The sequence below is a fragment of the Psammomys obesus genome, unplaced genomic scaffold (genome assembly GCF_907164565.1).
Source record: "Psammomys obesus unplaced genomic scaffold, mPsaObe1.curated_primary_1811, whole genome shotgun sequence".
In the NCBI taxonomy this organism is placed as follows: Eukaryota; Metazoa; Chordata; class Mammalia; order Rodentia; family Muridae; genus Psammomys; species Psammomys obesus.
The window spans coordinates 4495757-4520234 of record NW_026596134.1 but is presented as its reverse complement, the minus strand read 5'-3'; the positions used below and the strand labels follow the sequence as shown (position 1 = coordinate 4520234).

General features: G+C 45.4%; 1 protein-coding gene across 2 annotated transcripts; it reads left to right on the top strand.

Moving 5' to 3' along the window:
- The first annotated feature begins 373 nt into the window (after nucleotides 1-373).
- Ccnk (cyclin K) lies at nucleotides 374-24296 on the top strand. Of its 2 annotated transcripts, XM_055593084.1 has the most exons (12): nucleotides 374-490; nucleotides 3975-4006; nucleotides 8153-8400; nucleotides 8979-9060; nucleotides 10617-10748; nucleotides 15064-15169; nucleotides 15715-15772; nucleotides 16440-16609; nucleotides 16947-17227; nucleotides 17736-17769; nucleotides 20269-20343; nucleotides 22992-24296. In XM_055593084.1, the coding sequence occupies exons 3-12, from the start codon at nucleotides 8204-8206 to the stop codon at nucleotides 23615-23617; spliced, it is 1761 nt and encodes a 586-aa protein (XP_055449059.1). In that variant the 5' UTR covers nucleotides 374-490; nucleotides 3975-4006; nucleotides 8153-8203; the 3' UTR covers nucleotides 23618-24296. The 2 variants fall into 2 exon arrangements, with proteins under 2 accessions (XP_055449059.1, XP_055449061.1); XM_055593086.1 differs by lacking the exon at nucleotides 3975-4006.
- The last annotated feature ends 182 nt before the right edge of the window (nucleotides 24297-24478 follow it).

The following is a 24478-nucleotide window of genomic DNA, read 5'->3' as shown; positions in this document are numbered from 1 at the left end:
CCCGCCCCGCCGACCGGCCGCCCTTCAGGGAGGCTACTGCTCAGTCATTGGACGGTGGCAACGGGGGCGGAGCCAGATCCGAGGACGCTATTGGTTAGATCTCGCCCACGGTGGCGCTGTGATTGAACGACAGGAGCCCTGGCTCCGCCTCCACGCCCAAGTTCCGTTAACAGGTTCGGTTGCTCCCGAACACCATTTCGCCAAAGGGGCGGGGCGAATGGGAGGTGGTTTCCCCTCCCCCTCCAGACCGCAGTCCACAGGGCCGCAGGGTGGGTGGAGAGAGGTAACCATAGGCTTGGTACTCTTTTTTTTTTTTTTTTGAGCTTTACTCTCTTCTAATTGGTTGAGGCTACCTGATTCTCGCCGCCCCTCCAGTCGCTTATGAACGTCACGAGACGCGGGGTGATGACGTAGTCCCCGAGCGTCTACATCCAAGATGGCTGCCGTCAGGAAGGAGAGACGTCGCTAAGGGGTTTGCCTGAGGCGAGGGGTGAGTATCTAATCTGACTGTAGGCAGCGCCGCTCACCTTCCGCGCACCTGGTGGTCCGAGTAGGATATATTCTAAATGCCTGGGTTCCCTGGCAGAGTCTCACTTCCCGGATTCCGGCGCCCTTCTTCCTCTAAACCTCTGTTGAAGTTAGGAAGCGACACTGGGTTAGAAGCGGTGGACCTTCGGGAGAGGCTCTGCTGCTCTGGGGCGCGCCACTAACGCCAAGAACGGGTAGCCTACCTCCCAGAGGAAGATGGTTGCCTTTGGGGGTCTTCTAGCAGGTGAGGAAAGGGAAAGGGGGCTTACACGCACATACCCTGCTGCAGACTGACCCGGGCATCTCTACTTTCTGTTGGCTTGTAGAGCCCTCTGTAAATGAGGATTGAGACCTTGTACAGTTTTCATGACTATTGGACCGTGGAACAAGGTAGTACCAGGGATGAAAAAAGGCACTTCCTCGGTAAGATTCGTTCTTACCCAGACACCATCCAGTCCTGAGTGATAGGTTTGGCTTGTTTTCAGGGGACTTGATCTTTGGTAAGTTCAGAAACACATCTATATGTTTATCTGAAAACTTTTTAAACAGTTTAACCTGCGTAAATACTTGGTGGTGTTCTTTGGACTGTCAGTAAAACGGAGCGCTCCGTAAACCATCCAGTGTTTTAGATCAGTTTCTCCAGACTGGCTTTTTTTAAGTTTTGTTTGTTTTTTCGAGACAGGGTTTTTCTGTGCAGCCTTGGCTGCCCTGGACTCGCCTTGTAGACCAGGCACACAGAGATCTGCCTGCCTATGCCTCCCCGAGTGCTGGGATTACAGGGGTGAGCCACCTTTTTTTTTTTTTTTTTTTTATGACAAGGTTTTCCTATATACCCTAGCTGGTGTGGAGCTCTCTTGATAAACTAAGCTGGCTTCTGCCTCAAAGAGATCCTTCTGTCTCTGCCTCCAAAGTACTGAGGTTGAAAAGGCATGTGCCAGGAGTCTGAGCTAAAGACTGGCTTTTATGTTTTTAAGACAAACTTGACTCTGGCGATATCTTGATATATACTGTTATTTAAAGAATAATTGAGCAGCATCTTAGGATTGTGGGCATGCATTCCAGGTTTCTATGAATGATTCCATGAAAGTGTAGGGATTTCAAGACCCAATATCTAGAACATTATATGACACTTAGTAAACTATATTGCTGAATGATTCATAATAGATGGGTGATGGCCATAGTAATGTTGATAAACATTTTGATTAAAGTTGTTAGTGTTAGCTGAGTGGTGGCACGCTAATCCCAGCACGCAGGAGGCAGAAGCAGGCGATTCTCTGTGAGCTCAAGGCCAGCCTCGTCTATAGAACAAGTTCCAGAGTTCCAGGACAAGCAAAACTATACAGAGAAACCCAGTCCCCACAAACCAGAGGAACATGGCAGGGCAGAAGAAAGTTGCCAAGATCCTTGTTTGCTAAATAATTGACAATACAATAATTACCTGTGGTGAGTAGAATTTGTTTTAGAGGTTTTCTCCTTTTGTCTGATATTCACGTGTTTCGATGTACTATGCAAGCATGTTATTAGTTAATCATATTGACAGAAAGTGAGTAATCTTGTTTAAGGAGACGGTGCTTGAATGCAGTAAGCCCACTGAATATGTAAAAAGAAAAGTGTTCTCTGCTTGTGTTATTTAAATATGGGTAGGGAGGGTCAGGAGGAATTAAATTCAAACAGATTGAAGAGTTGTTAACCAATACCTAGTTGGGTTAAATCTAATTCATATTCTTAAAAGTCAGATAAATTGCACAGCATTTACATTGCAGAGTGGCTTAAATGCGCCTTCATTGTTCAGGGCTTGTAAGACGCCCTGCAGTGGTGGGGGACTCCAGCAGACGCTGGTGGGCATCTGGAGTTCTCTTGGAGCACAGATGGGTCATCTTTTGATACAACAGCTGAGTAATAAACAGACCTCACACAGAAAAAAGCTGAGCAATATACATTACAGATTTCTCTTTGTTAAAGGCTAAAATAGGCCTAGAGAGACGACTTAGCAGCGAAGAGTTACTTGCTTGCTGTTCTTTCAGAACCCATGAGCTTCATTCCTGAACACCCATGACAGGCAGTTCCTGGCAGCCTATAATCCCAGCCACAGAGAATCCATTACCCTCTACTGGCACCTGTATGCATATGTCAGACATAGGCACACATGCACATAAATTTAAAAAAAAAAATGTTTCTAAAACTGTATATCAAAAAGTCGAACTAGAGAGACAGCTCTGTGCATAAAGCATTAAAGCATTTCCTTTTTGGTTTTTCCAGGCAGGGTTTCTCTGTGTAGCATCCTGGAACTCCTGTGTAAACCAGGCTGGTCTCAAGATTCACAGAGACCCACCTGCCTCTGCCTCCCCCAGTGCTGGAATTAAAACACATGTGCCAACACTGCCTGGCTCTAGTAAAGCGTTTTCTATACAAGCACAAAGACGAGAGTTCAGACCCCTAACACCCATATAGAATACTGGGACTCATGGTTCACTGTAACTTCAGTGCTACGAGACAGGTGAATCCTGCTGCATCACCAGCGGGCCTGCCCAGCTAGCTGAAACTGTCTTCCAGGTTCAGTGAGAAACACTGTCTCAAAAAGTAAGATTGAGAGGCTGGAGAGATGGCTCAGTGGTTAAGAGCACTGTTTGTTCTTCCTAAGGACCCAAGTTCAATTCCCAACACCCACATGGCAGCTCACAACTGTCTGTAACTCCAGACCTGACACCCTCACACCAATGCAAATAAAATAAAGAAAATTACCTAAATTTAAAAAATAAACAAAACAAAAGATAAGATGGAAGATGATATCCTCATGTCATCCTCTGGCCTCTACGTATACCCACACAGGAGACCATACCCTCACACAAGTACATTCACCCAGAGTTTGTTCCACTGTAAATAGAGGGCTGCTGGACATAAGTTCCATTAGGTTTCATTTGGTCATAAAATAGTCTGTATCCTGGTAGGCACAAGGCACACGTGTATGCTAAGTAGGATGCAGTTGTATAGTGATAAGAATGTGCTTTTGTTTTAATCCAAGGTGAAAGGATATGGGACTGCTTCACAGAAGCTGACTATGATTTGCCTTGTGCTCTAGCAGAAGCATGGTTTTGCCAGCTACAGATAATTTCTGCAATCCTGTGACGTTTAGAATTCTGGGAACTTTTCAGAGAGTACATAAATGTGACAGCCCCAAGAGGCGGGGTCAGTGCTTGGTGGTCATTTAGGGAGGTTGGTTGCAGTTCGTTGGTAGCTGTGGTCAAAGACAAAACTAAAGGAAAGAAATTAGATTCAAGGGTTTTCCTAATTCCATTCTCCCCTCTATCCTTGTTTTTCTCCTATCTAGTTTTAAGGGGTGAAACCTTGGGGATAAAGGGCAGAAAAAAGGACCCACAAAGTAACAGAGACCTGTTACACAGACTGGTTTCTGTTCATATTACTAACCCAGACTTGTTGATTGACAGGTTGATGTTGACCTGAAGAAAAATCTTCTGAGGTAAGCTGTGGGGCTCTGATCTGTCCTTACTCTGATTACTATTTGAATCACAAAGTATCTAAGACCCATGGTTACCCCTCCTAGAGCAGTGCCTCCAAGTTAAGACTGTGAACTGGGAGTTGGAGAGCTGGCTCAGTGCTTAAGAGTACTGCCTGAGCTTCCAGATGACTCAGGTTCAGTTTTTAGCCCCCACATAGTGGCTCACAAATGTGTGAAACTCTAATCCCAGGGGATCTGACACCCTCTTCTGACCTCCAAAAGTAACATGCATACACATTGTATACAGACAAAGATGCAGACAAAAACACCCATGCACGTTGAAAATAAAAAATAAAAACCTTTCTATGGAATGTAGGTATTAAAAGAAAAGAAAAAATGTATATTTCTTTTTCAGAAGATTCAAGTTTGGTTCCCAGCACCCAGGTCAAGTGGCTCATAACCACCTGTTAACTCTGGCCTCTGCTGGCACCTGCACATACCTACACACAGACACAGATACATAATTTAAAATATTTTTTAAAAGAATTGTGCTTCTTGAGTTAATCAGTGTACACAGACCATGTAGTAAAGACAAGTAGCATGCTAGGTGACACTGAGATTTTCTTTTTCTATGCAGTGCTAAAAGTTGACTCTAGGTCCTTTGCATGCTAGACACTCTACCAACTAGCTGCATCCTTAGCTCCACAGAGTTGTGAAGGCAGAGAGTAGACCCACCCTGACAACGTGTGGCTTCCTGAAAATGGTTACATTTACAGATTCTCAGCTGCTGTAAAACGGAGACCTGTCTTAGCAACAGTACTCCACAATGCAATTTATAGAGACAAAGAAGTATGCAGATTAGGAAGTGCAGTATCTTAGGCAAGAGTCGGCAACTCAGGCCTCTGCCTAATCTATCTGCTAACTCTGCATGCTCTTTATTGTCTTTTTGGCTCCATTAACTTCAAATTCTCAGTGATAAATTCTGAGACTAAGAAAACATTGGTTGGCATGGTTACTGAAAATTTTTGAACTGTGACCTACAAAGGGTCTAGATCATAGCTTCATAGCCAACCAACTGTTAACTCAAACACCACCACTACCCTCCCTCTTTCACACACACAGACACTTAAATTTTGAAATTAAATTAAAAATATACAATAAAGTAACATAAGAGATTTAAAACAAACAAACAAAAGCCAGGTATGACACACACCTTTAATCTCAGAGAGGAGGCAGAGACAGGTGATCTCTCTGAGTTGGAGTCCAGCCTGGTCTACATAGTGAGCTCTAGTATAACCAGGACCATGTTGTCTTTTGAGACAGAGGGAGGGAGGGAGGGAGGAAGGGAGGAAGGAAAATATTGTGCAAAATATGGTGGTGCACACTTATAATCCGAGCACTTGGAAGACCAAAACAAGAAGACTGAGTTCTGGACCAGCCTAGGCTACATAGTTATCTCCAAGCCAGAAGACTATAAGAATTATGGGAACACCAGTTTTTGATTCTCAGCTGTGTACAAGCTGCCTTCTAAACTAAAGTCTCATTAATGAATGAAGGCTAGTGAGTACCCAGTAGGTACTGTTGATAGGCACACTGTTAGGCACACTGTTGATAGGAAATGTGGCTGGTGACATCAAGATACTATAGACCTGAATGAGTATGGTTTTTCCACATATGCTGTGAGATCTTTCCAGCCTCATCTCCCCACTGGCTTATCTCCCCGCCCCATTCTGCCCTATTCAAGCTGCTTCTCACAGATGTGGGGCTGCTCCAAGAGCCTCTTTCAGGAGCCACTTCCTCCCCTTTTCTCCAGCTTTCCCTTTCCTCTCAGGGAAAGTGATTCCTTTTAGTGTTGAGATTCACATTCTTTCTCTCTCTCTTTCTCCCTCTCTCTCTCTTTCTCCCTCCTTCTCCCTCTCCCTCCTCTTCCCTCCCTCCCTTCCTCCCTTCCTCCCTCCCTCCCTCCCTCCCTCCTAGGAGGGGCTGTGAAGAGCTTCTGGAGGTAGCAGGTCCTGAGAGTCACCAGCACTGCACTTTTCCTCTTGTATGCTGTACTTCAGTTTGAGTGGTTTGACTTCTCAGCCACTGCACACACATCACAGGTGTTCCTTAGCTAGTGTAAGGGCTCCTCCTGGCCCCCTAAGTATTCAACAGATTCCTCCCTGACTTAGGATTGTATCAGAGACTTGCAGCAGGACTACTTGTTAACTCCGATCAGCATTGAACAAGTGTGGATGTTTTGCTTTGGTGGCTATATGTTTGTGTTTTAACCAAACAGAAAGTGTGTTGTATGGCACTTCCCCTGAAGCACTTTGGCTGCGTGCCTCTGGATTACAGTAGAGTGAAAATGTCTTATTCTAAGAAATAGCAAAAATTCTCTATTATCCTCTATACACAGTCTGTATTTTAAATTTCCCTAAATGTTCAAATCGTGTTTCTTGTCAAACACCCTCACCTTGTGCCACTTAACTTGCTCCCACCATCACCACCACTTACTCTGAGTTACAAGTTGGGTCTAATGGCATGGTCAGATACAGGTGATGCCTAGAGGGCAAGGATACGATGTAGGTAGACAGGTGTATTTATTGAGTCTTGCATCCCATCACAAAGTGCACAGGGCAAGATCAATATTCTAGATAAAGATATATACTGGTGGTGTTCTTTGTTTATTTTACAGACAGTGTTATGTGTACGTGTGTTTGCCTTGAATGTATGTCTGTGCACCAAATGCCTGCAGTGCCCAAAGAGGCCAGAAGAGGGCTTTGAATCCCCTGGAACTATATAGACAATTGTGAGCCACCATGTGAGTGCTGGGACTTGAATCCCGGTCTTCTAGATCAACAGCTAGTGGTCTTAACCACTGAGCCATCTCTCCAGATCCTGTTTTTCTTTTTTAATGTTCATGAGTTGCCCTTGTAAATGACCGGGCCATGAATAATCCTGTGCATATGTGTACATATTTGGGATGGTGTCTTTAGGAAGAGTCCTAGCAGTGGGACTGAGGTCAAAGAGCAAATGGGTATGTCATTTGTTGGATATTGCCAACTTCCTCTCTGTAATACTTGTACCATTTTGCACTCAGACCAGCATCTTAGGAGACCACTAGCTTATCCCAGCCTTGCCAGCAGTAAATTGTTAAACTTTTGGATTTTTTTCCAGTTGAGAAGGTGAGAAGAGTGTTTCGGTATGATGGCTTCAGAAGTTTTCTTAGCTCTGTTGCTAGGTCACCAATCAGTTCCACACTAACATGTGAATTAGATGCAGTCTCCATCTGCTCAATTCTTCCTGCTGGGGCAAAGATTAGAGTCCTTTTTGAACAGCCAGATGCTGGGAGCAGAATGTTCTGCCCCACATGTCAGCTTTCCCACCAGCAATGAGAGAAGCCCTGAAGAAGGTAGGCCTCTGGACAGGATGGGGATCTCTGACCTAGGCCTGAAATTTGGTTTTTGCTCACTTAACTGCCTGACTCTACCACTTGTTTGGGACTCATCTGCTGCCAGGTGAAAATGTTGCTTCTGAGCTACTTTACCAGGCGGTGACTTGTGGTGGCCTGGTTTCTATTCCCTGTCAGCCTGGAACTTTTAGAGGGTCTGAGTGGAGAGAAACTAAAAAGATCTAAAGGGGATGCCTCCTCTTGGACCACTTCCTACCCACTCCCCACAGCACTATAGCCACACTGGCCAGAGACTGGTATAGGTGAGAGTTAAACCATCCTGTGACATTTATAAGTGAAATCAAAGTAAAAACCAGGAAATCTGTTGAGGAGGTGCTAATGGTAGAGATGGGCACGATGGGATCAGGACATGGGATATCAAACAGGTACAGGTTATACTGAAGAATGGAGTCTAAACCAGAAGCAGAGGCTGGAAGGAAGGAAGCAGAGTGTACTTAATTTCTTCCAAAATTATATTTCACTTTAATCCTTTAGACTGCAGGGTATGGAACGCCGTCCTAAATTACTGTTCACTCAGACTTATTAGTATTGGAGTCAATTATGATGTGTCGAATTGGCTTTGGAGCGGGTACCCTGAACTTCTAACCAGCAATCAGTAGCATAAGGGGGTGAGGGGTTTTATATCAGCCATGTTCTGTGGTTGTGGATGATTTATGATTAAAATAATTAGTAGCGTGGCATCCTTCACAATTCACATCTTTTTTTCTTTTTAGGATTGCAACATTCCAGAAGCCCTTTGGGGAAGATTAAGGCTACTTCAATAAATGAAGGAGAACAAAGAAAATTCAAGCCCTTCAGTCGCATCAGCAAACCTGGACCACACAAAACCATGTTGGTACTGGGATAAGAAGGACTTGGCACATACACCCTCACAACTTGAAGGACTTGATCCAGCCACTGAGGCCCGGTACCGCCGAGAGGGGGCTCGCTTCATCTTTGATGTGGGCACACGTTTGGGGTTGTATCCTGAATCTGTGGGATTTATTGTGAATAAGCTTCCACCACCAAGAATTAGATTAGCTGCCATAGACAAAGGTGCAACCATTTGTCTGCGCTAGCACAGATCTTAGAACCTTCGAGGTCGGAGTTGTCTAAAAGGCTGTTCAGAGGATTCTTCTGTCTCTGGTTTATCATTTAAATATATAGACTCCACTGTGGGGCAAATGGCTACCCAGGAAGAAACCAGCCCCATTAAGATCACAGCTCAAGCTGAGCTGGTAGGGTGGAGGGGGACACACCTTTAATCTGAGCACTCAGGGAGGCAGAAGCAAGTGAATCTTTGAATTTGAGTCCAGTCCTGGTTCCAGGACAGCTAGAGCTGCACAGAAACCCTGACTCAGAGAAGAAGGAAAAAAAAAAAAAAAATCACAGTGCAAGTTTGGCAGGACTTATTCTGACGCGAAAATTCTGATTCACTGATTCCCATCTGTTTACTTGATAGCTAATTTTGTTGTTGATGTCTGTCTTTATTGCCTTTCTGAGTTCGCTAAAAGCATAATTTGTAGCCATTTCTAGCCGGACCCTTAACCAGAACAACAGACACTATGACACTCTGGCAACTGGAATCATTTATTTTCATCGATTCTATATGTTTCATTCCTTCAAGCAGTTCCCAAGATACGTAAGTAAACTCTGACATGCTTTTACCTCCATTTGCTAGAGATGGTAGCCAGTGGGTCTTTCTATCTTATTTTCCAGAAAGTGTTTGTTTTTAGGTGGTACATGCCTCTGCATCCTGAGTGCTGGGATTAAAGACGTGTACTACCACACCCAGCTAATTTTGTTTTTTCTAATTAACCTTGTTGAAATCTTTTGTGTGGGCCAGTATGGGTCACGGCCATCTTATACTTTATGTAACAGTTTACTTGTTTGTTTTCTTTCCCAGGGTAAACTTGGGTTTAAGTCGGGCCATAACTGAGTTGTACAGACAGGGCTTTGATACTCAAGGGGAATATTAATTCTATCTAGGAAGCAGACCATGCAAGGGAAGAAGTGCCAGAGAAAGCCAGGTTTCCAAAGTACAGGGACTGAAACGGGCTAGGACAGTAGTCTAAAAGAAACAACATGAGCAGATGCAGAAGGAGGCATACAGCATGGTGGCCAGTCAGCCAGGAGCTCCCCTTGCTAGCTAGTAGTGCTTGCTGCTCTTACAGAGGACCCCATTTCAATTCCCAGCACCTGTAATTCCAGTTTCAGGGGCTGTGACACTCTCTTCTGGCACTTGCATCCGTGTGTTACACATACAAACATGCAGACAAAATACTGATACATTAAAATAAAAATCATTAAAAAAAAAAAAAGACCCTGGGTGGGAAGGTGGACCAATAATCTATCAGACCATGGTAAGCCATTAATGCCTGTTTTCCTTATTGGCTTGGGGGTTCTTTAAGGAGGCATTGTCAATGTTGCTTCAATCAATGCAGAGTGTCTAACTCCAGTGCAATCGGAGTTAGCATTTTGTGTTGATTTGAAGGGACCCAGAAGCAACTGGAAAGACTTTGGCTGTGTCCTTTGTGTTGTTGTGACAGAATACTTTAGACTACCTAACTTAAAACAGAAAAGTAATTCCTCTCAGTCCTGGAAGTCAGAAGTGCAAGATCAAGGTGCTGACAGATGGAGTTTTTGCTAAGAGCCCGTTCTTCATAGAAAGTGTGCCTTTCTGCTGTGTCCTTCAGGCCTTTTTCAGAACAGCAGTAGTTCTACGCTTCTGGGGATTAGTTTCAACATATAAATTGGGGAGCAGAGCAGGATGCACACTTTAGATCACAGCAGGAAGGAAAGCAAGGGTGGCCTTGACTGACTAAACTTGCTGTTTGCAGAGTAGGCTCTTCCATCTGGAGCATGGAAGGATTGGTCCCAGGACTTTTGTTCCTTTGCCTGTTTTCTTCATCTTATGACAGTTATCTTCAAAACACCATTTTTCTTCCTCTGTTGAAGGCCAGGGACTCAGACCCAGGGTGCCATGCATACTAGGCAAGTACTGTACTAATGAAGCACTAGTTTACAAAGCCACTTATTTTTTTGGGATGTAACATGTGCTTTGGGCTTTTAGAGTATTAAGATGTTTGTAGTGAGCTGAGGATAGGAGACTGAGGCCTAGCTAACTGTAAAGGTCAAAACGGTCTCATGTTGTCCCCATGAGATCTCTGCTAATAAGAGTATTAATTCCTTTTTTAGGTGACAGGAGCTTGTTGTCTCTTTCTGGCTGGGAAAGTAGAGGAAACGCCAAAAAAATGTAAAGATATCATCAAAACAGCTCGTAGTTTGTTAAATGATGTCCAGTTCGGCCAATTTGGAGATGACCCAAAGGTAAGAACCCTAATTTCTTGCCTTCAGATCTTAACAACTGGAGTGCTGGCAAGAGCTCTAGATACTGTGCCTACCAGTTCTTGGGATCTTAAGATCCCAAGGCTTTTATGGAAAAGCCTTCCTGGCTTTGTGAGGGGAAATCATATGGCCTAGGCTTGCCCAAGCGCTCCTGATGTACAGGAGTGCACCTGAGAGAATGGCAGCACATCCATGAACTGAGCAGACTCCAGTTCCCAGCTCGCTGGTTCCTGGCTTAAGACATGCTATTGTGTTTGCTTCTTTGTTATATTTGTGTTCATTTTGTGTGAATGCCTGTGGAGGTCAGAAGACAACTTGAAGTTCTTTCTCTCCATACTGGAGTTCTGGGAATCAAACCCAGGTGGTCAGGCTTGGAAGCAGGAACCTTTACCTGCTGATTCATCCAATTGCCCTGCATCTTTGCTTCTTAAGAATGCGGAAGTTAGGCTGGAGAGATTGGTCAGAGGTTAAGAGCTCTGGCTGCTCTTCCAAAGGTCCCAGCAAACCATCTAGAATGAGATCTGGTGCCCTCTTCTGGCATGCAGGCATACATACAGGCAGAACACTATATACATAGTAAACAAATCATTAAAAAAAAAAAAAAGAATGTGGAAGTTACCATATTTGGAACCATTTTAGCTCTCCAGAGACTGATTCTGCTCAAGCTCTCTGAATTGTCCTCTCTGAGCTCCAGCCAGTGTCAGTAAATGATGTTGCAGTAACTGTGCACGTGTTTTATTGTATAACAGTGCCACTTTCAGGGACCAGTAATCATTTTCCTCTACCTCTACTCCTTGGTCACCTTAATACCATTGCCATAACTTAGAATTACTTTTTTCCAAATTATTTTCTTTTTTTTCAATTACAACCAGAGTCTAGCCATATATGATCTTAAATTCCTCATCTTCCAGCTTCAGCTTACCTGTCAGGTTCTGGAATTAGAGGCATGGACTACAGTGGCCAGCCAAAGATTTTACTGTTTTTTAGATCAATTTTAGCCTCACTGCCAAATCAAAAGAATATACCAAGAGTTTTTATTATGTCCCCTTCCCCACAACACTCAGCCTCTCTCACTGTCATCATTGGCCCCAGGAAGGAACTTTTGTTAAGAATTCACACACCCAACTCTACTGTTCTTTTATACACTGTGCATTTGGATAAATGTGATAGGTATCCACTATCATAGTGTGGCACTATATGTTTGCTGGGTCCTGCTACCGTCTTGTGTTCTGCCAGTTTGACCTGCTGTCCCTTTTAATGGCTAACAACTACTGACTTAACTGTTTTTCCCATTTTCTGTTATGACAAGTAGCCTAGATTGTTTTCTTTCTCTTAACATTTTGAGTTTAACTTTCTGTCTATTACATAGATTTTTATCAAATAATTATGCAGATAACCTTTTTTTTCTCCTAAGCTGTTAAGAGTGTGCAAGCAAAGACTTGTCTATGTCTGGTCAAAGGCATTCAAGATACTTGTTGAATAAAGGACAAATTAATGTTCTAGAAAAAAACTCAGCATCCTAGTTCAAACAAGGCTAGAGTGTTGATGCTTGACACCATTCATGGTCGCTTTTTTCCCCAAGTTATAATTATTTACTGGGATTGAGCTAGGGGCAGGCATGTGCCACGGTGCCTGTGTGGAGGCCAGTTGAACTCCGTTTGTTAGGCTTAATGGCAAGCACCCTCATCCACTGAGCCATGTCATAACAACTGTCTTCTCTTTTCCCAAAGCAGCAAGGTCCAGAATACTCACTGCACACTGATGCTTGTAGGAGTTGTCACTGTTGGTCATTCTAACCCTGAACTTAATTATATATGTTACCCTGTTTATAAATGTTTGAACCTACTCAAAGCTTACATTAATAAAAATCAGAAAGGCAATTGGGTTTTTTAAAGAATGTGCCCATAAAGAATGTTTTCCATGTCCATGGACATCTGGTTTCTACAGAGCAGTGAGATCTTACAACCTTGATTTGACAAGCCATGCTAGTCCTGTGCTTCAGCCAAGCCTTGGCCACAGAGCAAGTGATCCTTGTAGCTAAGATGGGTTAGGGTAAGGAGTCACAGATCTGGAACAACATTGGGGCAAAAGGTATATATACGACAGCAGCCAGTGTGTGCTGTTCTGGGGTGCCTTGGAGGAGCCTCCCCTTTACCTTCAGCACCATAAATAGAAAAAGGAAAAGGACCAAGTGAATGATGCTGCCTCTTGGTAACTGTCATGCAGTCTCTCAGAGATGATGTAGGCGCTAAGAGGCAAAGGAAAGTACCCAGATCAAAGGACAGAAATATCACGGAAGACATTTTCCCTAGGCAGACTTGAAGCAATCGTTTTGGCAGTTTAAGTGTTCAAGAAAAATAAAGTGGTGAACTGAGGCACTTCCTGTACTAGCCTTGCTTTAACTGGTTTTCCCAGCATACTAACTCTTTACATATTCAGTAGGATACTTGTTTCAACTTCTATCTTAAGGACTGGACATGAAACACTTTGCAAAACAGGGTGTTGCCTTTGCTGTAGTAGATTTTACAGTGGACTGGCAGGATAGATTTTAATCCTATTATCATTTACCTGATCATGAGCTGTGGTACATATTATAAAAGATCATTTGAAGATACTGTGAGAGCAATCTACCCAGAGGCACAGACAAGCAGTGGCTAAGGAAAGCTTCCCTGAGGAAGAGAGTTTGCAGGGAAACCTGCAATTACCTCATTAATTAGTATCTGAAACGCACAGGGGGAGTAGGCCAGGAGCTGTTTTTGTTAGACTAAAGGGCCACAGTTTGGAAGCCTTTGGCCTTCTTGGTAAAGATGATTTCTACATTTAGAGGAAATGCTGATGCCGCTGGGAAACAGGCATTGATGATACTAATAGGCAAAAAAAGGAGGTTTTACTACAGTGTCAGGTTACTAAACTATTAGGAAGCTTTCATAAGTGAACACTGGGAAACTAGGCTAGAAAATGTCAGACTTGTCATGAGAAGGGGAATATTAAACATTAAAGAATCTTGTGCATTCTATGACGTAGTGTTCCAGGGTAAGAACCACCTAACCTGTCTCTTCTCCGCAGAGTTCATATGCTTGTGCAATAGTTAGTGATGGCAGATTTTCAGCCCTCTGCAAAGCCCTTCTTTTGCCAAATAAGCTTCCTCTGTAATCCTACAGTATCTGTAAGGGCCAGGCGTCATCGGGCTATATGGTAGTCAATGTCAGGAAGTACCTGTTCAGGGACACCTGAAGTAAAGTATGAAGAATGGAGAATCTTTGTATTACAGTAAAACTCTGTAAGAATAAGTCTTGTAGAGAACAGAACACCTAAAACTATTTAAAGCTGAAAATAAGTCTCCATTTCCCAAGTCACTCTATAAACTCAGTGAGTTCCCAATCACAGTAGCAGAGGTGTACATGGCAAGAGATGTACAGAGCCTATCTTTGAAAAGCAGGAGTAAGTCCTGAAACTCTCCCCTGGATCATGATACAGCAGAAAAGAGAGCTTGGTGACACAGAAAGGGTTTTATGCCTCTAAGATTTGAGGTAGCATTTCAGATAGAATGATCCCTATTCAGCATATTTTAGTAATGAGTGAAGCTTGGAAATGATAAATTCCGTGCATACAGTGCAGCCCCTGAGTTGTGAAACCACTTATTTCTCCTGTTGGCATCCAGGGGAAAGTCCTGGGGGAGTTGCACTTTTTAATGACTATGAACAAAAGATTGAGCTAGCATAGTGGTTCACACCTACCAAGGGAGGCTGACAGAGGAGATCACTGAGTTTGAGGCCAGCCTGAGCTACATACAAAGTGAGTTCTAGGTCAGCCTGAGCTGGAGTGACACCCTGCCTCAAAAGTTCTAAACAGCAGTGGAACCATTAAGATGGATCAGTGGGTAAGGGTGCTTAATGGTGCAAGCCTGAGGACCTAAATTCAACCCCCAAAATCTACATAAAGATGGGTAGAGAGAGCCAGAGCCATGTGGTTGTTCTCTGACCTCCAAACATATACCATGTGTGCACATACATATATACATGATAAGTTTAAAAACTCAAATTTTAAAGATCTGGTTTTCAAAGGTGGCTTGTGTATTTGCCATAATAACGCCTCCAAAGGCTTTGGCTTCTTTTTCTTTTAGGTTGTCTCAGACTAGTTTGTCCATCTCTTTGAGTTTTTTAGATTATCACTGTGTGCCCATGCTAAAAGGCTGTGTGGAGGTGGGAAGGAGCAATTAACATGTGCTAAAATAGAACCGAGAGAGCAGGCAGAGACCTGTGGCCATATCAACTCTTCCAACATTTGCTGTTTGTAGGAAGAAGTCATGGTGCTAGAGAGGATCTTACTGCAGACCATAAAGTTTGATTTACAAGTAGAGCATCCGTACCAGTTCCTGCTCAAATATGCGAAGCAGCTCAAAGGTAAAGGGGTGTAGGGACTTTGGATTGTTGCTGTTTGTACTGCTGGGACTTTCACATGTGCTACCTCTGAACCACTTCCCCAATCGTATTATTTAAAAGTTTTCATTTTGAAATGAAGTCTTTTTCATTTGACAATACAAGGATGATGTTTCTCAAAAGAAGGAAACAGAAAGTTCCATGTATGATGTACCCAGCCTGTGTCTCACTCAGACAGTGCAGTAATGGAGCTGTTAATGCTTTCCCTTTATGCAGAAACAGGTTCTGTCATCCTGTTGCCAAGTGATAGGAGACAGGGAAATGAGTCAGGATTTTAAATAGACTAATAAAATTAGCCTTGGAGCCACATTTCCCATAAATGGTGGTTCAGTGCAGGTCATGTAGAGAATACCAAGAGGTAGGATGTGAACCATGTCATTTGTCACCATTTTCTATACAAAACTCTTCGCTGTACTGACACATAATAGATTTTAAGTAACTATTTGTCACTTCCTGTGAATTATTTTTTTCCACTATTATTAATTTACCTTTTTCCCCTCCATTTCTAGGTGATAAAAACAAAATTCAGAAATTGGTTCAAATGGCATGGACATTTGTAAATGACAGGTAAATGTGTTTAGATGTTGATTGAACTCATTTTTTAAAAGATGCAGAGATGTGGGGGCTGTTTAGTCCAAGTAGAAGGAAGTTGACTTGCCCAGAGCTGTTGCCTAGGTCATCTGCTTCTCCACAGAGGTTTCTTTTACCCTGCTGCATTAGTGTGATCTGAGGGGAAATGAAGACGATGTAATGAGAGTGGATGCTGGACTGCTCAGGGCTGATTCTGTTTCTAGTGATGATTTCAGAGCTTTAAATGTCACTGGTGAGCCAGTGACTGGAGTTGCTGGCACTTGCACTCCATGGCCTGCAGAGAAGCATCTGGAATCTGACTTACGGTCTGCTTGAGCAACCATGAGTATTCATTTGCAGACAGTGCACTGTCTGGGTTCTCAGCAGTAGAGGACATGGCCTGCTCTCATCTGTCACACTGTGCAGCAGTTGCTGAAATTTGCTACAGTTCCTGTCTTTAAAAAGCAAGTCGGTAACCATGGTTTACAGCAGTTCATTTGGGCACTTAAAGCTTGCTTTTTTAATTTTTAATACTTTTAGCTCTTGTAGGCAATTAAGCAAACTGACTAGTTGCTAAATATGACATCTAATTTCTGTGTGTTGTTTTGGTCACAAATGTTAGGTATCAAATGCAAACCATTGTTTTCTTTCCCTGTTGATCTAGTCTCTGCACCACCCTGTCGCTTCAGTGGGAGCCAGAAATCATAGCTGTCGCAGTAATGTATCTCGCGGGACGATTGTGCAAATTTGAAATACAAGAGTGGACCTCCAAACCCATGTACAGAAGGTGGTGGGAACAGTTTGTTCAAGATGTCCCTGTTGACGTTCTGGAAGGTACCTGGCATGCAGAGCTTTCTTTTAAGAATGTTGGTGTTTGGTTGATTCTTCCCTGTAGGCCCAAGTCCTGAGAGTGGACTTTCCCAGATCAGTAGCTGTCCTCGTTTTTCAATAGCATCTTTAGATTATCTAACGTGATTTTCCTTTGTCTGTGCACAAAGCTTAATTAAGCTAAAAATAGAGCCCAGTTTTGTGCACAGCAAAGATGGCGTGAGTTCAAGATGTAATTGCTGCTTATTAGTTTTTCTAAGAATCAGCGGTGATTTTTTTCCCCCTAGGTAAAATTTGGTTTAAAGTGTCGATTTGTAATAAATGTAATGTTGCTGTCATCTAGACATCTGCCACCAAATCCTGGATCTTTACTCACAAGGGAAACAACAGATGCCTCATCACACCCCTCATCAGCTGCAGCAGCCCCCATCTCTTCAGCCTACACCACAAGTGCCACAGGTGCCACAGTCACAACCATCTCAAAGCTCAGAAGCGGCCCAGGCTCAGCAGAAGGACTCACAGCAGTCAGCACAGCAGCAGCAGCAGCAGCAGCAGCAACAGGCACAGCAGCCCAAGAAACCGTCTCCTCAGCCCAGTCCTCCCCGACAGGCCAAGCGTGCTGTGGTGAGTGGGCTTGCAGCTGGCCACATCACACTTTTACTAGTCCCATTTTTAAGAGGTCTGATGAACACCCAAAGTAAGAGGTGAACCTACCAAAATTTAGTTAGACTGTCCATCCAGGAGCCTGAAAGCTAAGGGCCTCAGAGAGCTTAGCAGACACTGCCCTTCTCTTGCATCCTCCCTGCTTCTCCTATCCCAATGGCCTCTGAAACCTCTTGGGACCTGGTTCCTGTATGTGGCATGGAATATTTGTAAGGTTTGCTGGTGAGGAGCATCATCTTCCCCATAGCAGCAGTCTGACCAGGGGAGGGAGCCATTTGTTCCAGACCTGCCACCAGAAGCCCCCAGATCCACACGCACCAAGGGCCTCAAGGCTCCATGGGGATGGGAGGGAACAGAAATGACCTCTTAGGTGCTATAGAGTGCCCCTCAAGTTATGTTCTGCCGCTGTTACTGTTTCCTTCATCACCCAAACTAGGCTCAGATCATTGTGTGCTTCCTTTCATAACAGGTGGTTTCTCCCAAGGAAGAGAACAAAGCCGCAGGTAAGCAGGCCTTCAGTTCCACCTGTCTCTGCCAGCTTTAACCTTAGACCATGGCTACCTTAGTCTGCCAGCAAGAGTGCTGTCTTCTCTGCTCACCAGACCGGATTTGAGATTATACTTTGACAAAAGGTAGTCAGTAAGTAGAGACATGGCTGGCAGTAAAAGTATGTGCTTAGAAATGCATATGAAAGTGTAGTCGTGAATGAGGGGCTTTTGCAGGAGTGTTCATTGTAAGAGAACTAAGTTCATCCTGGAAGACAAGAGGGAAGAGAGCCTGTGGGCAGCCAGAGGACACAGGGTGCAGCCGTTCATCCCAGCTACTTTAGTAAGCCAAAGCACTTTTTAATGTTGGCGTTTTGTTTGTTTGTTTCACAAGTTACTTAATATGCTTTTAATATTGGGAATAAGCAGAAAGCAGAATTTGAAGGACTCCAGAACAGGAAATGAGAACCATTTCCCTGTGTCAGTCCTCCGCAGCTCCGGACAGTCACAGTGCATCCATCTTCACTTGAAGGTCCCGCTGGATTACTCATAAAACTGTTGTGAGATCTTCAGGTTAAAGCTGTGCTTTTCTCAGCCTCTCTGGGAGAATGATGAGTTCGGTAGAGGTGAATGAATTTTGGCTCCACTGACAGGTGTTGAGTATATGAGAAACAGTGTGGGCTGTGATCCATGTCACGTGGGGTGTGGAGTCAAAGTGAGCAGATGTGCTGCTGTGAGACAGAGAAGCTGCTTCACAGTGACCTTGAAGAAAGGACTTGCCTCTGAGGAGCTAGAACCCTGACATGGAAGGATACAGGAAGTGGAGAATGGAACGTTGAGCCAGACGGGCAGAGCCGTCTCATTAGTGTGTAAAGAACCCTTGCATAAGATTCAGAGTATGGGTTTTTCAGTCCCGAGTCAGGTCAGAGGCAAGACCTCAAGGGCCACATGTGTCTCAGACTGTGTACAGTTGTTGGGAGTTGTTTGAAGGCTCTCATGCAGGCTAATGGCAAGACCATTTGCGGTCATGTTCCTGACAGCATTAGTAAAATAACAGTAGGATAAGTGGTTAGCTGTGGAAAGATACTGGACACACCTTGGCAGTGACCATCAGGGCAGAAAAGGGGGATCTGGGATGCACTGTTGACATGGGAGCTCCCCAAGCTATACAGCTTGTCACACCAGCCACTGAGGCTAGGCCAGCCCTCAGGCTATCTTTCTAAGGACTGTCAGTATAAAATCACCAGATATCCAAGGCTTTTGTTTGTTACTTCTGGTTCTGTTTTTGTTGTTTTGTTTTAAAACAGAGTCTCAGTAGGTAGCTCTAACTGGCTTGGAACTCATTATGTAGACCAGGCTGGTCAAGCTCTCAAAGAAGTCTGCCTGCCTTTGCAGTGATATTTCAAGTCTGTATAAAAAAGGAGATCATTAAGAGTTATGTCATGTTAAATGAAATAATATGGCCTGTACTTTTTCACTTGGCTGCTGGAAAGGTATATGGCTTTCACACAGCTATGTGGCAGCTATCATAGACAGCTGTAGTTGTCCTGGCTGTGGGAAGAGGAAGAAGGGAGTGAGGATAGAAGTCCAGGGATGCAGTGTGGTGTCAGGCCTGTGGTTCTAGAAAAGAAGTGGGGCCTAGAAGTGTAGTTATTTGTGAAAGCTGAGCCTGTTATCCCAGCCCTCTGGAGGTGGAGACTGGAGGATCCTGAGCTCAAGGCCATGCCACAACTGCATAGTGATACCATGTCTAAAGCCAAGGAAAGGGAAGGAAATGCTCCTGTACCACAGGGAGGGTCTCTGGGCTGAGGAAGGAGAGGATTGAGTGAAGAGCTATCTGGGCCTGGATCCATCCAGGATTCAGGATGGTCTGAGACCTGAAATCGTGAGAAAGTGGTCAGTGGTGTGCGAAAGAGAGCAGGAGAGGGGTCAGAGCCAAGCTGCTCTTAAGTTCCAGGACAGAAGCCCCACAGAAACAAAGAGAATGGAGTTCAAGGTCAGCCATGAGGTCAGCCATGAGCTTCCTGCCTACTTAAGCTCTAGTGACTTGGCGTTTACTGTGGGGACTGGTGGTGCTTTGGAGCTAAGGCTGTGCTGCTGCCTCCACCTGGATTAGTGTTGTCCAACATGCCCGTTCTCCCTCCATCTACTCACATGCCTTCAGATCTTCTCTGTTCACAGTAATGCACTGCTGACAGACTGCCAGCCGGAAATCAATATTTGAGAGCAAAAGTAGGCTTGAAGGACTGTCTTGTAAGAACGCCCGGGGGGGGTCTGTATTCTGAGCCCTCGCTGCCATTCAAATTGTTGAAGGACTTGTAACAGCGTGGCCAGTGTCTGTTAAGAGGTGTCTGCGCTGTGCTATAATAGGATTAGTGGTTCATGGTGGTTCTGCTGCTCTTCCTGCTCCTGTGATGTTTTGCTCCTGCCTGTTCTTTGTCTCCAGAGAACTCTGCTGTGTGGTTTAGTTACATGAGAGAGTATGTGTGACTATTTTGATCCACTTTTTCTTTTTAGATCCACCACCACCACCTAAAATTCCCAAACTTGAGGCTACTCACCCACCATTGCCTCCATCACACCCACCTCCAGGTATGTGCCTGTTGACACCACTTGCCCAGTACCTTTGGGACCGTATATTGTAGGGATGACCTGGAGGGTCCTGCAAAGATAACTGTGTGCAAGGAGCCTTCAAAGCTGCTAGTTTCACCAACTAGGTATTTGTAGATGTTGTAAACTCTGAACACTGACCAACTGCACCCAGAAATACTGAACTACATGAAGTAAATGAATCTTAGAGAAAATGCTAACAGCTGAGAAACATTTATCCAGATGTGGGCAGAGTTGCTCTTAGGCTGCATTCTCTCACCTGCTTCCTGTTGCAGGATGTCTTTATGGTGTGTTGTGAAGAATGAGCAATTGTTCAGAGTCACTGGAGAGGAACGTTAAGTGTATAGAGTTCTCAGCAGTACATGGTGCTGGGAGGCTTCCCAGACTGCATTCTTTACTTGTACTCCTTTTCAAAAACTGGCACAGGAGAGCTGGTATATTCAGGGGCCTCTGTACTTCTCACAGTTGGCTGTACTGACAGGTGGTTGGTGTACATGACTAGCCTCAGCTACGGAGCTCATGACTGTAGCAAACAGCTGCCAAGTAGCTTTCTCTGTCCACATGCAGTCAGAGGCTTAAGTGCTGTTAGAGGAAATGTGTTATACGTGGAACACAATACCATGTCCCCTGTCTCATTGAGTGGTCTACAGCACTGTGGTGTGGTGCATGGAGAGAGCCCAAGGCAGTCAGCAAGTTGTTCCTGCCTGTGCTCAAGGCAAGCAGCAGCTACTGTAGATACCGCAGGCCCTGCCAAGCACAGGAATTCCCACTCAGGTGGCCGCTGACAGCCCAGGACATAGGCAGTAACTGGGAGCCAGATCAACTCCAGAAGGGGCTGGTCGGAGAATGTTGCCTGAGAGACATTGCTCCTCTGTAGGGAGAAGAGGTAGCAAAGATGTGGTAGCTGGCCTTGTGGGATTGGAGGAAGAGTCAGTGGTAGAGAGAGGCAGAACTCTGTGACCTGAAGAAATGTTAAAGTCAACAACCAGACTTAGGGGACATTTGAGGGCCTTCTGTGGCAGCAGTGGACACAGGTGAGACCTCTGCTTCAGCATAGTAAAGGGTCAGATACTCTGGGGACTGGACAGGCCCAAGGTAAGGATTACAATAGTCAGTTTCTAGTTTATTTTCTCATTTTTTGTTTGTTTTAAATAGGGTCTTGTGTAGCCCAGGCTAGTTTTGGACCATAATCTTTCTACATTAGTTTCTCATATTCTTGGGAATACACCTGACCACAGGAGTAAAGCTGGATAAGCACATTCACAGCCCAGGTGGTCAGGGAGCAACACAGGAGGGATTAAGGGGCTACACCTTGATGCACACATCTCATTTAGCCTCTAGAACCAGAGAACATTTGCCTGCCTGCCCCAGGCTTGAAGCAGATTCTCTGCAGGTGTTTCTGACCATCTGTTGGGAGCCAAGGATAGCTGATCATCCCAGCTGAGGCCTTCTGACATATCTGTGGCCAAGCAGAAACTGCGTTTGCCTTCAGCTTGGTGTGAACAGGGAAAAAAGCAGGTGCCACTTGTAGGCCATGTGAAGAGCAGAGGTGTAGCTGCCCTAGCGCCTGGGCAGGAACCTTTACCCGTGCCCACCTGCCCAGTGGGGCACAACAGCTGCCTTTCACACAGGACTCCTTGAGGAGCTAGAAATGTTTCTCATGGCCTCACTTCCCTTTAGGAGGCATCTGCAGGCAGCAGATTTGCTTCTGTGATTAGTGTTCCTTCCTAGCAGCCTTGTGAAGGGATACTTTATGTCTGTGGGTACTTTGCTTACCTGTGTGTCTGTACAGTGCATGCATACCTGGTCCCCATAGGGGTTAGAAGAGGGCATTGAATTTCCTGGAACTGGAGTCAGCTGTGAGCTGGGAACTGGATCCTCTGCAGGAGCAACAAGTGCTCTTAACCCCTAAGCCAAGTTTTTCAGCCCAGGATACAGTCTTCTGAGTGCATATGTGGTAGTGACAGAAGAGGGGGTCCTGGTATCCTTTTCCAGAGGTCCAACCATGACTCGGGGATCACAAGCCAAAGCCTCCTGTGGGGCTTTGAGGGAGTAGAATCTATAGCTATGAGTTGTGGACAGATCTGCAGGTCTCAGGAGTGCTACTGCTCCGTTGTTCACATATCTGTCCTTTGGATCTGAAATGGTAGTGGCCTTGATCTTCCTTCTCTTAGTAGAGACAGAAATGCCACTTTGTGAAGTGCTGGTTTCTGTTTGACTTTTATGTCATCTCTCATTTGACAAGCTCAGTCTTTAGGAACAGAGACATGTTGAGAGCCCAACCTGTTTGTGCTAGGAGAGATGAATTGGGCTGGGCCTGCTTGCACCTTGTGTGCGCGGTAATGAGGGAGGGGACCCAAAATCATTGGAATGGTATAGAAAGCCTGTGGGATGGGCCAAGGGCAGAACCTAGTGGCCTCTAGACTTGTTGGGCCACAGAGATGGTAGCCAGTAGCCACTCCTCGCTCTTCTGTGACATGGCACCTTACCCAGTGCCCATGAATAGTTATGCTGCCAGGGGTCCCTAAAAGATGCTTGGTTCACTTGGCCCCAGGGTTTCCTACTCTAAAAAAGTTGGGGCAGTAGCTACACCATTCATCCGGCTGAGCACTGACATCTCTCTTCTACAGACCGGAAGCCTCCCCTTGCACCTGCCTTAGGTGAGGCTGAAGCAACTGGTCCTGTGGAAGCAAGCGACCTCCCCAAAGTACAGATTCCTCCTCCAGCCCACCCAGCCCCTGTTCACCAGCCTCCACCATTGCCACATCGGCCTCCACCCCCACCCCCCTCAAGCTACATGACTGGGATGTCCACCACCAGCTCCTACATGTCAGGAGAGGGCTACCAGAGCCTCCAGTCCATGATGAAGACCGAGGGTCCCTCCTATGGTGCCCTGCCTCCAGCCTATGGCCCACCTACTCACCTTCCCTACCACCCCCATGTTTACCCTCCCAACCCACCTCCACCTCCTGTTCCTCCACCTCCAGCTTCCTTCCCCCCACCCGCTATTCCCCCTCCTACCCCAGGCTACCCTCCACCTCCCCCTACCTACAACCCCAATTTCCCACCTCCACCCCCACGCCTGCCCCCAGCTCATGCAGTTCCTCCTCACCCTCCTCCAGGCTTGGGTTTGCCACCAGCCAGCTACCCACCTCCAGCTGTTCCCCCTGGAGGGCAGCCGCCTGTCCCCCCACCCATCCCTCCACCTGGCATGCCGCCTGTCGGGGGACTAGGGCGGGCAGCCTGGATGAGATAACATGACGCTTTCTTTCTTCCTCCCTCCCTCTCCCCCCTCTCTCTCTTTCTTTTTAAAGTCTCTTTCTTTTTAAACAAGAGTTTTCCAACCAACTTGAAGAGCAGATTGAGTGGATGGCAGCACGGTATCTTGTATACGCTAGACAGTTATAGTATGGGAGGGCTGGGCCCTGGGATGAGAACAGTGTGCGCTGGCCAGTGCCTGTGGAGTGACCACATCCAGTCTCAGCTACTGCCTGTGTCCTGGCTGGCTTACGTTATACTAGTGAAGATGTTAAGTAGCCACATTGGCTCAGTAAATAGCTTGAGTAAGGAGTGACTAACCCTCTAGAAATCAGTGCCTATTTCCCCTGGGAACTCAACTTTCGGTAGCTGTGTCCTCCTGTCTGCAGTTGAGCTGTTGTCCTTCCATTCAGTGGCTTCTCTCTGTGGCCCCTAGTAGGTGAGGTGAGCCCCCACTTGTAACTCTGTGTCTGCTGTCACCACCTGGAGGAGGCTGTCTCCTTCCCTCCAGGGGGAAAGGAGGTGTGTACTTGGAAAATAATGTATGTTTACATCTCTTTGCAAAGTCTTGTACATAGAGATATATTTTTTAAGCGTGAATGTAACAACATACTGTGAATTCCATCTTGGTTACAAATGAGAATCAGTCAGTTACCCAAATAAAACCAATTCTGAAACTATCGAGTTTTCTATGTGTGAAGTGAGGGAAGGACATGCAGTCCACTGCAGAAGCCGCCACCTCCTCCCACTGGACTCCAGGCACTGCCTTCCAACTCCCAGAGCCCCTCTCTGCCTCTGTTGCTCTGTCCCATGTCCTGTGCCTCCTTTGGAGGAACCGGTGTTCTCGGCTACACAAGCT

What these genes read in the sequence shown, in the direction of transcription:
- Ccnk (XM_055593086.1), top strand. Translation starts at nt 8,204, where the DNA reads ATGAAGGAGAACAAAGAAAATTCAAGCCCTTCAGTCGCATCAGCAAAC. An exon ending in AATTTGGAGATGACCCAAAG is followed by an intron (nt 10,749 to 15,063) that starts GTAAGAACCCTA and finishes TGCTGTTTGTAG; the next exon opens with GAAGAAGTCATGGTGCTAGA. An exon ending in TCCATCACACCCACCTCCAG is followed by an intron (nt 20,344 to 22,991) that starts GTATGTGCCTGT and finishes TCTCTTCTACAG; the next exon opens with ACCGGAAGCCTCCCCTTGCA.